This window comes from Coturnix japonica, chromosome 17 (assembly GCF_054131305.1).
Source record: "Coturnix japonica strain WE chromosome 17, WE-NBRP24, whole genome shotgun sequence".
Taxonomy (NCBI): Eukaryota; Metazoa; Chordata; class Aves; order Galliformes; family Phasianidae; genus Coturnix; species Coturnix japonica.
The window spans coordinates 3,692,463-3,707,166 of NC_140679.1; the positions used below are offsets into that span (position 1 = coordinate 3,692,463).

General features: G+C 39.4%; 2 protein-coding genes across 2 annotated transcripts; both read right to left on the minus strand.

The window, feature by feature from the left end:
- Positions 1-402: 402 nt before the first annotated feature.
- On the minus strand, positions 403-4,545 carry LOC146758066 (kinesin-like protein KIF20B). Its single transcript, XM_085518312.1, has 2 exons — positions 4,376-4,545; positions 403-1,926 (listed from the first exon to the last, which is right to left on the minus strand). Exon 2 carries the CDS (start codon positions 1,868-1,870, stop codon positions 719-721), a length of 1,152 nt encoding a protein of 383 aa, XP_085374438.1. The 5' UTR covers positions 1,871-1,926; positions 4,376-4,545; the 3' UTR covers positions 403-718.
- A 5,316-nt stretch (positions 4,546-9,861) lies between these two features.
- LOC146758067 (obscurin-like protein 1) lies at positions 9,862-11,341 on the minus strand. Its single transcript, XM_085518679.1, has 2 exons — positions 10,846-11,341; positions 9,862-10,202 (listed from the first exon to the last, which is right to left on the minus strand). The coding sequence occupies exons 1-2, from the start codon at positions 11,093-11,095 to the stop codon at positions 10,057-10,059; spliced, it is 396 nt and encodes a 131-aa protein (XP_085374805.1). The 5' UTR covers positions 11,096-11,341; the 3' UTR covers positions 9,862-10,056.
- Positions 11,342-14,704: the final 3,363 nt, after the last annotated feature.

Here is a 14,704-nt window from a genome sequence, read left to right on the forward strand (position 1 = left end):
GCTTCAATGGCAACTTTACCTAAGATTTGCTGCTAGCCACACTAGTGTGAAATTTCCAGCTTCATAGTTAAAGTTTGAGAAGTTTTAACAGCAGAAAGCCAAGCATAATCTTACAGAAAAAAATAGCTCAGTTGACTACAAACCTCGCTTTGTACTTGCTGAATTTGTTTCTCGGCATCAGAATGTTTGTCTTTTAGATCTGCATACTCTTCTTCTTTCCTCTGCAAATCTTTTTTCAAATTCAGTACAAGGGCAGAACTCTCAGAAAGAATATTTTCTAGCCTTATGTTAAAAATAAAGAGACAAAGAACATTACTGTTACACATCTCATGGAAACAGCAATTACAGCTTAATCCATGCCCTGCCTGTTGGTTTCTATTTGTAAATAGACTCTTAAATCTATCTAGACCAGTGACAAGATTTAAACAATTACTTTTGAATTTCAGCTTGCTTCTCATAATCAGATTCTGAAGCAATAAATTATTCAGATGCTATTCTGAGGGATGGACAACAAAACCACCAGAAATCCCCATATTATTCTTTATTTCCTTGCACACTCCTGTTTTCCCTTGGAACTCAAGTAGCATACCAAAGCATCCTAAAGTAGTAGTTTGGCCATTGATAAGCATGCAAATGCATTAAGTCAAAGGGATGTTCCCATTAACTATTTTTAACTCTAGTTCATTCTCAAAGGGCTCTAAGTTAACTCAGTGGTTACTTATGATTCTATACGTTGCACTTTCTCCATTTCACTCTTCTCCTTTTTCCAAAGAGAGTGTTTCATCTGCTCCAAGCTGTTTTTCAGCTGCATAACTTCTTGAATCAGATTTGCTTCTTTGCTACTTAACTCTTCAACCTTTTTGTCTGCATTTGCAGACTTCTCCTGCAGAGTTGCTGTAACTGTCTCTAGATTAACAATAATAGATTCTTTTTCTTTAAGTAATTCATTGAGTTTTGACACATTGTCTTCCATTGTCTTGGAAGCCTCCAGGAGATACTCAAGCTCTTTTATTTTTACCTCACAGTTGGCAACTTCCTTGTGAAATTGTGCAATCACTCTCTGATCTTCTGCAGTCTTTTCTTCAAACTCCAGAGTTTTCTTTTCTATTTGCTCATGTAACTGATTCACAAGATCATCTTCCTGACTAGTGTGAGTTGTAATCTCACATAGCTTCATTACAAGTTGACGATTATGATTTTCAGCATTATTCAGTCCCGCCTTTAGGTTTTCATTGTCTTGAAGAAGTGCTTTGATGTGCTGACTTTTTTGTGAGGAAACATCAACAATACTTTTGCATACTTCCCAAATCCTTTCAAGACTATAGTTAAAGGAGAGGTCCTGCACAAGATCTGAGATGGAAGAAGTCTGTGACTGAATGCATGCAGAACTAATTTGAGATGTCCCTGTCTCATCTTTTTCAGAGTCTGAGGAATCCTTTACACTGACAAAGTCAGTACCGATGGCGTGAAACTCTAAGTGACATTTGTATAATTCATCTAATTTGGTCTGCATTTCTTTTACTTGTGACACTTTATCAATTATATATTCTTTGGCAACTTCTATGTTGTTAGTTAGTTGGACATTTTTGTCTTCTAGTGTCATATTTATAGATTTCTGTTCATCCAGTTTAGAAGCAATTTCCCGATAGTCAGCTTGACCCTGCAGAATTTGTTCACGGAGGGCATCAGCTGTTTCTTCAGAAAAAGAAAGCTCAATACGCAGGCTTGTTACCTGCTTACTGAAATCTTCTTTTTTATTTTTTTCTCTTCTGCATTGTTCTTCAAGAACAGCTAAATGACGTTCCAAGATTTCAGTTCTTTCCCTCAGTGCTAGTACTTCCTTTCGGTACGCGGAGCACTTTTGTTTCATGTGTTCAATTGTCTTTTGCTCTACAGTGTTCTTTTTCTTTCTCTCATTTACAACTACTGTAAAACAAACAAACAAACAAAAAACAAAAAAAAGGGAAAAGGAATGTAGCTCAGATTGATTAAAATCATTATTACATAGCAGTTCACAACACCAAGTAGCAACTTCTAAGTGAAAAACTGTCGTAATATGCAAGCCATACCCTCACATCACATAGTATTTGATACTAGTGAAGGAATTAAAGTCCTCTGAACACGTAATCAGGTGCCTCAGATTTCTATACAGAATTAACAGCAAAAGGTTTTCAGTCTGGAAGAACACTTTTACCATGGCACTACTCAAACCTTCCACTCCACACCAGTAGAAAATCTAATTAGATTTAAGAAACATGGGAATGAGATAGATAATTCACAGCTGTATTCTTTCTATCTTCCATGCTTCAGCAATCCCTATAAGGCAGCCAGGAATCACTCCATCTACATCTAAATGGTAGATAAAAAGTTCTCTAAGAAATTTCATTCAAACTCACAGTCCTCTTACTTTCAAAAGAAAGATAAAACCCTGGACAAGTTGATCACTTAAGTGTTGATATCTGTCTCTCTTATTCAGTTGATCTCTAAACAAAATATGAGGATTCCTACTTCTGTCCACACTTACTCTTTTGCATATAAAGTTCACTCATAAAGTTGTACAAATTTGCAGATTCAAGTTTCCATAAATATTCCATTAGCTTGGGGCTGTTTTTTTCTTTAACTGGTGAGCAATTAGCTAAAATCACAAGCATTTTCTTTCTATCAAAAGCGACTTCTGCTGTATTTCATCACTGCTTTAGAATCCAGTTATGTCCATTCCATAATATGCATACTTTAAGTATTTAAAAAAATAAATATAAGTCAAGACTTACTAGGGATTGGGTCACCACAACAATATATTCCATGGTGATTCTTGTACAGTGCTTTTATTACTACAACTACAGAAATGAAGAATTTTATAGTGCCCACGTGCAGCCTGCATTACATACAGATTCACATGTACTGCATGGAAACAGCCTCTTAACTCATCTAAGGAGTTTTATATACAGCCCTCAACTGATTTAAAAGTCATACTGAAGAAACAGCAGTGGCGTATTCCACCCCAAACCAGGTTTTGGGTTTTGACAGCTGCTCCCAGCAACACTAGTGAGGGGAATATGATTTATAAGTAATCTAAACACTTTATGCTGAAAACAACAAGCAAGCACTAAAGCAAGATAAATAAGACTAGGGAGAAGATGTGTAATGTTCAGTCTAGAAGCTCCTTACACAGGAAGTAGGGAAAAAGCATTATTACAGAGCATAGGAAACAAGACCTAAAGGCTCAGAGAATGGTGTAAATACCCTGAACTTTAAGCTGAGATAACCTAGCATCTCCTAAAACACTTTTGCTCGTGCTACTTATATAACTAATTCTACAAAAGAACCAGCACAACATACCTGTGCTCATTGTTCTACTGTGTATATTTAACATAGCTAAAGAATATATATTAAGCGGTTTTTGAAATTGGACGCTATTAATACTCACAAATAGAAGAAAATTTTAACATGATTGAATACTCAGTACTTCTTAACAGAAAACTTCATGCTGACATTGTGACTATCAGCTACCCATTTTAATTCCTATGTGGAGCACTGCTGTCATTAATTTTTAAATGAGAGCTTTGGTCATATGATTAGAACAAACCCACTACTATTTGGAGTATGGAGGAGTCCACATCCCTCCCTCAGTCTCTGGTAAGATGCTTATATGTGATGCCATTCAGTGGTCACATTAGGATTCAATATTTATGCCAAATAAAGGCAGCAGGGACAAATCATCCAAGAACAGCATCTCATCCAAAGAAGGCCTTGACTTTCTCCCTTGCACATATTTTGCAAGAGGAATACAAGAAAGGAAGGGACTACAGCTAAGTTTTAGATTTTCCCTTCTACATTGTATATGCCTTCCGTAATTCTAGGAACACTGATGCTCAGCTGTGCCCAGAAGTGAAGTTAAATGCATCAGAGCTTATCCAAACCAGTTTGCTCAAATATTGCCCATGAGCGAGCAATTAGCAGGTCGTCAACAATTTTGATAGTTGCTTCAGGAAAAACAAAACAAAACAAACAAAAAAAAGCACTTGAGCAGCTGATGCTACTCAGAAGATCAGCAACAGCAGTTGAAACAATCCTAAAGAAACTGCTTTAAAACTATTACCAAATCTGCAAGTGCATCAACAGATGAGGAAAAAGCAGCAAAAAGGAAAAAAATAGTGCAAAAAACTTTTATTCTTAAGCATTCAAAAATGAACAGCATAGGACCTTCTGAAAAAGGGATATTTACATAACAGTTACTTCCATTTACAGTTTAACACAGTGGCTTTTCTCCTTATACCATAAGGTACGCGCTTCACAGCCTTTTGCTTCCTATCCGGAATACGAAGCAATTTATTGTTTTGGAAGACACCCTGTTCAACGATGGAAGAAACTGTACCTTTCTTTGGAGGTGGCTCTTCCACAGTAGGCTTATCTTCATCAGTACTGCGCTTTCTTCCCACTTCCAACTCAGTTTTCTCTTGTTTCAGTGCTTTAACTGAAAGCACTGAAAATTGGCTGCTTTCAGTTCCTTTATTAGTGTTCTCTTCTGCCGGTTCTGCTTTAATGGTAGTTAAATGGTAGGTAGTCTTTTCCTGTATTGATATAAGATCAGTTACATTGAAGCTTAACAAAAGGAGCACTTAAGTCTCAGTAATCTTCTGTAGGCAAATATTTACACAAAACCATACAGCTAAAATATTTACCCAGTGACTCTATAGACATCAGTTGCAAATCTCAATAGCAGACAGAACAAGTACATTTTCAGATAATGACAAGTGCAATACTCGGTAGAGTATACAAGGGAAAGCAAGAGCCTAGCAGGTTACAAAGTAAAAGACTTGCACACAATCAAGAGTTTACCAGTTTATCAAAGAATTTCCTGTTTCCAAGAAGTCAACAAAATTACAGACATGGTCAAAGAGCAAATGGTCAGCTCTCATACAAGTTCATCACATCACACTTCTGCTAAGCTGCTAAAATCACTTTCATTGTGACAGATATAATCCAACCTTCAAGCTTAGTCAGCTCTGTCACGCATATTTTAGATTGTGTCCTTGACCACAAGTGAAGCTTCCTTACTTACAAGATGACGATTGTTAAGCCATGCTGGCACTGCCAAGGACTGATTATTCATCTTTAGTAACTTATGAAAAGAAAAGCTTCAGAAGTGTTTAGGCCACACAATCTCACAGATAGAGTTGGAGCCTTGTTCTTGGAAGAAGTAATAGGTGAGGACATGACTACTCATCACAGTCAGCTTTAATACCATGGAAATACTAAGTTGCAGTGATGCAGACAGTCAAAGACTAAGAAGGGTCAAGTTGCTAAGCTTACAAGGTTAGAGATCTGAGTGACAGAATTAACTATAAATGTTTTCAGAGCTACTTCAGGCTACCAAACATCAAAAAATGAACAAAAACCACCAGAAGTGGTATGCACACATACTTAATCAAGCTAGTCTTCACATATTCAGTAGCTCGCAGTACATTAGTCAGGATAAAGTTTTATGGACTGCATAGAACGTGGAGATATCCTGACCATTCATAGCATTTTAAGCTACCACAAGTTGGTATTAAAACAATTTTACACAACATCTTCTTGATAAAGTTACCTCAGTTGCTTCTTTAAGTTGCTCAACAGACTCATCCAATTTAATCACCTGCATTTCAAAGTCTGTAACACACAGAAAAGGTTGTATTACATAAGTAGCCAATAGATAGTTTATTAAGTAATCAATTTTTCCAGATATTCTAATGTTTAGGTAGCTTTTGAACAGATTAATTAATTTGCATGTGGTCTTCACTTATTGGGAGTGATTCAAAAGTTTTCTAAATTTCTTGGAACAAAAACATTGCATCAACAAGACAAAAAGAAGAGTAGAGATTACAATATAAAAGTAAAAATCAAGATATAGACATTTAACCCCATACTTACGAAAGTGTAAAGCTGCTAGTTGCAGTTTAAAGGAGAGGGGGGGAAAAAGAAAAGAAATAACCAAAACCCGTGGAATTGCTGAACCTGAATATACACAAGGAACAAACTATCACTTATCTACAGGCTATGGTTCCAAAGGTAGAACATCTCCTCTAATTCCTACTCAGACTGGTTATTTCTCTTTTAGATTAATGAACTATTTCTGTCTTCTACCTTTCACATCGCATAACTCACCTTTGTTCTTCTGCATCAGCTCTTCTTCAGTTTTAAGTAGTTTGGTGTTTTTCTCTGTTAGCTCTTCTTTGGTCTCCATCAGTTCAAAGTTAGTTTTCTCCAGCTGCTTTTCAAACCAGCCAGTATCTTCCTTCGGGTTCCCCAGGGATACAATGGAACTATGTGCTGCCTCAGCTTGCTCTTTAATATCCATGACATCATAATGCACAGAATCAAGAATGCCCTCAGGATCAACACAGGTGTCAGGCACTATGCTATGTTCTCCACCCTGAAACGTAATTTATAATCAGTTAAAACTGGTGAATAGTGGATAGCCACTATGAAGACAGCCATACAAGAAGTTTTTAATTTCAGCTTCAAAACCCACCTCACATATTCACATACAACATGACAGTGATTCGTATGGGGGGAAGATAAGTGGCATTCTAGTAACAGCTAATATATTTTATAGTATTTGATGACCACACTCCCTTTTTTTTTTTTTTTTTTTTTTCAATATTACCCCAGATTGATCTCCTTCAAATTTAACGTACAAGTTCAGACTCCCCTTTTCTTTGTATACAGCGTAAATTTTCATTTTGTGTTGCAGAAACAAGGAAAACGCCCAAATTCCCAAAGCTTTCTGAAACTGTTCTTAAGGCTCAGCAACTATTCCTGCTAGATGAAGAATAGATGTATCTTGCTCATCATACAGCAACACAGCATGCACTTCTTTGTAAACAGCCTTGTGTTTCTATAAGATGTGCCCATAACATTTAAATAGTAAAAAGGAAAATATTTAATAAAAAAAAAAGGAAAATATTTAAGAAAAAAAAAAAGAAAAATACCAGGGTGTCATGGTTTAATAATTTTGTAATTTTGCTATCAGTATTCCACATCATAACTTCATATAAAGCATGAATAATTTTACTGCTCCCAAACACTTGCAGTATATTGATGATATTGTCGTGTGGGGCCATACAGCAGCAGAGATTTTCAAGAAAAGAAAACAGATAATCCAAATTCTTTTGCAAGCTGGTTTTGCCATTAAGCGCAGCAAGGTGAAGGGGTCTGCCCAGGAAATCCAGTTCTTAAGTGTAAAATGGCAAGACGGGCATCGACACATCCCAGCAGATGTGATTGAAAAAATCACTGCTATGTCTCCTCCCACCAACAAGACAGAGACCCAATCTTTTATGGGAGTAGTGGGCTTTTGGAGAATGCATGTCCCAAACTACAGCCACATAGTGAGCCCCCTCTATCAGGTAACACGGAAGAAGAATTATTTCTCACGGGGTCCTGAGCAGCAGCAGGCTTTTGAGCAGAGAAAACAAGAGATAGCCCGTGCCGTGGCCTTGGGGCCAGTACGGACAGGACAGGATGTAAAGAACATCCTCTACACTGCTGCTGGAGAAAAAGGTCCCACTTGGAGTTTGTGGCAAAGAGCTTTAGGAGAAACCCAAGGCCAACCCCCGGGACTTTGGAGTCGAGCATATAAAGGGTCTGAGGAGTGCTACACTCCAACTGAGAAAATCTTAGCCGTGTACGAGGGGGTTTGGGCTGCTTCTGAAGTAGCTGGGACAGAGGTTCAGCTCCTTCTAGCACCTCGCTTGCCTGTGGCCCCCCTGTCACGGACACAGGTAGATTTTTGTTTAAACCGTGACAACTACCCAGAATGCAGCATAAGGGAATTTTTGCCTAGAACTCTGGAGGACTATTTTTAACTCAGAAAGGTCAGAGATAGAAAGTTCACACTGATTTCTGGGTCACCAGCCTCACCGTACATCAGCATTTTTGGTTTTTAAATGATACATAAAGTTCTCAATAGCACTGCTCTAGTCGGTAGTTCTTTCCCTTTCCGTGCAGCTTGCTCTGTGCATGGCTTGTGAACTGCTATTCAGGCCAGACAGCTGCAGCCCCAAAGACCTGCCATAAATGTACAAATTCTACCAGGATAATGTCTTGGTAGTGGAGAAACAGGATGCGCAGTCATATGGCTCTCACACATACCTTGTACAACCAGCTTGGCTCTGGACTGGGCATCACCAATGTCACAGGTGTACACATCACTGTCACTTTTCTCCAGATTTTTTATGCTCAGCTGCAGGTCTCGTCCTTTCTGTGCCCTCTTGTATTTCCTGCCAGGCCTGAGCTCAGCAATGCCTTTCCTCCATATGACGAAGGATGCGGCTTTCTCGCTCTGACATGTAAAAAGTGCACTTCCACTTTCTTCAATTTTCACATCTGAAAGTTCCTTGATAAAGTAATTAGGTTTTTCTGGAAGGAAAAAAAAAAGGATGAGGGTGTAGGACAAAGGGATTTGTTACCCCAACAAGTCCCAAGCATACAGAGGTGTCCTGAATCTCCTTTGCCCTCGTTTCAGAATATCACATAGAGATGCAAAGAGTCTAAGAAGACCACAGAGTCCACCCATTTACATAGGTTTGATAATTCCAGTAGATATCTGCGAAGTTCAATACCATTATACATGCGCTGGTAGGATCTCATCTGATAAACTGCATATAGTTTTGATTACACATATTCAATATAGACTAATTCAGATTGCCATCTTTTCGTGGCTCACTAACACCCAAGATCATAGAATCATAGAATGATCACAGAATCATAGAGTGGCCTGAGTAGAAAAGGACCTCAAGGATCATCTAGTTTCAAACCCCCTGCCAAGGGGTCACCAACCACCAGACCAGGCTGCCCAGATCCACATCACACTGGAGAATCATTCAGTTTCCAGATTATTTTAAGGAAAAGATTTTAATCCATCATATTTTCTGAAAACTAAGAATTGATCCTGCTCAAGGAAACAGATGAGAAAAACATCACCCACAGGCTGCAGATATTTACCTCGACTTCTCTACATGCCATCCCCAGTGTGCTTTTCAACTCACCTTGCACAGTGACCCTGGCTTTTGTTATGGAGTCCTCTGTCTCACAGGGGTACTCCCCACTGTCCTTGGCAGTAGAGTCATGGATGATCAGAATGGCCCCACTTCCCTCCTGCTGCAAGTCGTACTTCTGGCTTTTTCTGATTGCTTTGCCATCCTTGTACCACCTGATGTTCAAATCCGGTTTTGACAGCTCACAGCTCAGGCTGATGTCCTGCCCTGCTGCTGCTGTCTTATCCTCCAGCTGTTTTGAAACCTCAGTAGGTTTTCCTGGAAGAAAACATTGCTTTTTGAGTAACATACACTTATGGTAGGATGCCTCTCTCAAAATACATGCATCTACATGCTGGAGATAAGTTAGAGAGGCACTTGCAACAGACGCCATCCTACAGCCAGCAGTAATCTGCAAAGTACAGACAATAGAATTCCAGGCAGCATTTATTCTCTCTTAAATCTACCCCATTGAGGATGATGAACCATGTCTGAAAACTGCCTCTTTCTTCTCTCCACTCATCACACTGGGAGCCTCGGATGATGCTCTCAGATGCACATGCTCTAGATAGGAATTTGTTGTACAGCTAGATGATGTGAAGGCCATCCCTTCAGCTTATACTTAGAGGATATTTGCTCCCACAGTTCCCTCAACAGAGCATTCCTGATTTACTGTTAATGGAACAAGCTGTAGTGAGATGCCCATTTCCAACACTACCCCAGTGCTTTGGGTAGTTCTCACATTTGTGTAAAATGTTTCCTCCTTTTACTTATTTTTAAGAGAAATTCTCAGTGCTTCAAGGTTATAGTAGAAGGTTGCTATTCACTTTAACCATATTATGAGTTAGCTCTCACGACAATCTTATCAGAAGACAGTTGAAGGAATCAGACCCCAGAATCTCTCCCATCTCATTGCCTTTCACAGAGAGGCTTTGGAGGTTAGACCACGGGCAGTAAAAACGACTTCCCCAGCGTCAGTAGGAGTCACACTTTTGATAATGAGAGTATATTTCCGACTCACGTTAGAAGCTTTAAATCACCCACCACTTTCCACTCTGCTTCCATTCAGTGTCCAGTTGAACTCATCAATGCTTTCATGGGACGGAATGCATTCAAAAGTACAATCTTCTCCCTCCTGGATTTCAGTGTTTTTCAGCCGTTTGGTAATGCCACTATTCAGCTCTGGAAGGTAAGAGATAGGTTAGTATGAGGTTTATATGGAGAAAAGGCATTTGTGACTGACATGAGTAGCAGCACTGGTGTTTTAACTCAGGATTTGCAGAACATGGCTGCATTCCTTACAGATGTATTCTCTAAGACATTCTCCACTCAGAATTACCAGAAAGCTATTAAAAAAAAGAGACGTGAATCTCTTGTCTTTGCTCTGGAAGAACTACAAGGCGAGCAGCTCAGTCCATGGAGCAGAATGAAGATTCAATGAGCTACAGAGGGAACAACCTAACAGAGAGGACAACTCTAGGATGCTGTGTGAGAAAAAGGGTTTTGCCTATGACAAGAAATCAAATGTTTCTATTAGCTAATTTGTTACCATCCTACCCTACTGGTGTTCAAACCATTTCTCCATTTTAGGGAAATTTAGAAAGGAAATATTTCCAGGACATTCTTGACGTGTTTGGTGATTTTCATGGCAAAATGAGACACATTTACATCAAAAGCAATGGGAATTTTCCAGACATCACTGCGCTAAATTGCAGTAATACACTTCTATTGTAGAAACTATTAAGGCTCGTGGGGGAATATGTGTAAGACATAGTGACCACACTGAATGTGCTTTCAGCACTCCTTTACTTTCCACAGTACTTACCCTGAATGCCGACCTTTGACTTGGCAACATCAGTGCCAATATCACAGGTATAGAAACCTGCATCTGACTTCTCGAGGTCATGGATAAGGGGACATAGGGTCTTCCCAGACTGTACCAGCTCATACTTGTTGCCAGAAGAGAGCACAACACCGTCCTTCTTCCACACTGGTTTGACCTTCTCTTTAGAGACTTCGCATTCCAATTTAATCACACCCCGCTCCTCAACAAAAACATCATCCAAGGACTTCATGAAGACAGCAGGCTTCTCTGCAATTAAACAGGCAAAACAGAACAACGTGATACAGAAGTTGAGACATTTCCAGTTGCTTTCAGATTTTTAAATAGGGATCAATAAATCTTTACCAGTACTGACGACACCAGTATAGAACCTAAAGCGATTTCATGTCCGTTGACTGAATGCGCTTTATGGTATTCTGAACTAATCAGGAGGAGAATACAGGGAACAGGAGGGACAGCCTGCATTGCCGGTGGGTGGGACTGATATCATATGAAGTAATTGGGATGCAGCTCTTCTAAAGCTGGAGAGCCGGCATTGCCCTCACGTACAGCAGAGCTCATACAGCAGGCCTCAGGATTAAGAGGATAAGCTGCTGAACAATTTTGATTTTCCTGTTTTATTGACTCCTTTTATCTATCTTCTATTTCACACATCAGATGTTTATAATGGGGAAAAAACACCCACCAAATGCAAAAGAAAGGAGAAAAATGAAATCCTTCAAACTCTGGAGTGCATAGAGTAAAAGAGCTTAATTGCTGGGGAGATCAGATTAGAATCACAGTATCCTTAGAATTGGAAGAGACCCTTAAAGGCCATCTAGCCCAGCTCCCCTGCAATAAACAGGGACATTCACAGCTAGATCAGGTTGTTCACAGCCTGGTCATTAGTCATTCCAGAGGCAAAACACACACTGAATGAGCTCTCCCTGCAGTCATAAATACTTGGAGACAACAGCATTGACACTGCATGTTACTGAAGCAGTAAAAGAAATTGCTCTTGTAACTCTTCTTGTGTTAAGTAAAATGATGATAAAAAGCAATGGAATGCTTTGGCAGGACACCAAAACCATTCTCCTTCGTTGATATCTGCTGCAATGGAACCTTCCACTGGAAGAAAGCCCCTGATGACTTGTCACCCCAGAGAGGTCAGCTTTAGAAGCAGGACTGCTGCACAATAGAATGAACTGGAGCTCCTTAGCATCTCTTACATCCAGGAGGGGTGTGATCAGACCCACCTATCACCTTCAGGTGCGCTTTCTGACACCTTGTCTGACTTCACTGTCACTGTGCCAGCATCCTCAGGCTTAACCTGCTTCATTGTCAGTTTGCAGCAATTGCCAACGTTCTTGATGTCCTTGTAATTGTTGGTGTAAAGGAGGTTGCCATTCAGGAACCATTCCACGTCCTCGTCATCATGGGACAGCTCGCAGGAGAAGACAGCAGAGCTCTCTTCTTCAATTTCTACATCCTGCAAGTGCTTCGTTACTTCTACATTGCGAGCTGTGGGGAAACAAGGTTAACTGTTACCACTGTTACTATAAATCATACTGGGATGTGGTAGAATGGTTGGACTAGACGATCTTTGTGTAGTATTCTCAGTGAAGATTATACATTTATAAAGTTAGCAGGAGAGAACGGCAGAAATCAACCAAGAGAAGAGAAATCTGAGGTGAAATAGGACATGTAAGAGACCACCCCCCCTGCTCTTACCTTCAGCTGTCAGCGTGGTTTCAGTCTCTGCAATTCCTGCCTTGCACTTGTACACACCAGCATCATTGGGCTTCAGCTTCAGAATCTTGAGCTCTGCTGAATGCTTATCCCTCTTGATCTTGTACTTCTCAGAGGGCACGATGGGTGTGTGGCCCTTGAACCATTTCACAACCTTTGGAGAAGGCCTGAAGTCACAGGACAGGATGACAGAATGACATTCCAAAGCTGTCTTGTCCTCCAGCTTCCTGGTGATTTGTATATGGTAATCTGCAAAGCAGGGGTGGAAGAGAAGAAAGGATGAGGACAATTGGAAGAAGAGGAAAGTCTCTTGCGTCTGCTCCATTTCAATTAATCTCATGTTCACAATGGTTTTTTGAACCACTCTAAAGATAAAAAAAACGATTGTCTATAGGGAATGCCATTGACTACATTTCTATAAAGTAATACTGTATATTATCTACCAAATGCAAGCTCCAGCTCTTGTTCTGTGCTTATTAAATTGCTCCCAAATGTTGAGGCTTTTATTCAAATAAGAGTGAGTTAAAAATATAACAAGTACTTTAGGATGTGAATGGATAATCTTACGCTGGGGACAACAGCGGACAAAAAGCCTGGAAGTTTCTTTCAGATGAAATCAATGACAAACTGCATAAAATTTAGGTGCTACCAAACTTCAACTTGTCTAGTTCTGAAATACAATTAATTTCACCTGATTTGACCTCTTTGCTATAGCCAAGGACAAAACGTCAGCTCTGTAGATCTGAATAGTAAGCACATCAAAACTATTCAAACAGATCTTTTACTGAGATGCAGCTGTCTCATTTAGTGTCCAACGACTTTTAAATGGAAATGGAGCAGACCCTCCAGACACACACACAATATTTCAAAGACCCCAGTGAAGGAAGACTGTACGTTAATTAATTCTTCATCTTCATGATGTAAACCAAGCCAGGATATGTTACCTCTGACGAGCAGATTGGCTGTGGATTTTGATTTGCCAATTGAGAACTGAATGGTGCCTGTCATTATCAGTGGTGGTTTTCAGTATGGTCAGCTGGTGGATGGTGCCTTCTTGCTGCATAATCAAGTTTCTGCCAGCCTGTAAGACTTCCCCATGTAGGAATACCACTTGGGAGGTTTCACAGATGGAATGGATATCTCGCTTTCAAATTTGGCTTCTTCAGGCTCAGTCACATAGTCATCACACAGCTCCTTTACTAGATTAATGGATTGCTCTTTAAGAAGGATGGAACAAGAGAAAACAGAGATTTAGAAGGAATGTAAAAAACCCTTACATTATCACCCCACTTACTCACACCAGCATTACTGCACATGAACACTACACCTATCAGCTCAGAATGCCTTGAAACATCATTAAAAAATAACAGAAAGAAAAGAATGTTGTTAAGAAGTCAGACAATAAGATTGACAATCTGAAAAGTGCCCAGATCTTCTGATTCCCAGTCCAACATCTAAATCAAACCATGACCTTCCCATCCCAATATCAAACTCCTCGCATTACGAAATGGAAAAGAGGTTCAATGAAACACGGACATTGATAATTACTTTGGTTAAATACAGCAACTTAGCTCTGAACAACAAGTTTTCACCTAGTAAAGGTCTCTGTAGCTCAAATGTAATGACTCTACTTAGGAGAAATTCATTTTCCAGGAAGTTCTTGCCCTTATAATTGTAACAGTGGCAAAGCTGGGGACTGAACTCTTGAGTAGTGTGCTAACTCAAATGTCTCCCTTTTCTTTATCACACTTAACATCATATATATACCCTAACATTGTATATATTAAAAAAAAAAACAAAACCCTGTGTTCTTTTCAAACAGCAAGAGAAAATGAAGAAAAAGTCAAGCTATGTTTTTTATCCCTCAACGTTCAAACACAAATCTGAAGTCTAAACGTAGAAAATCAACCTCCTAAGAAAATAATCTGTTTTACTTAGCAAAAGTAAATTCCAAAAGAGAAGCTGGATATTTTGTGGGCAGAAAGGTAGGTAGGCAGGAGTTTTTATTTCTGTGAAAGGTCCTGGTGGTGTTTAACTTCCTTGACATTAAATCAAAGGATGTTAGCTCGTTTATAACATAATTTAATCAAAATCGTCATCAGAAGCATAATTA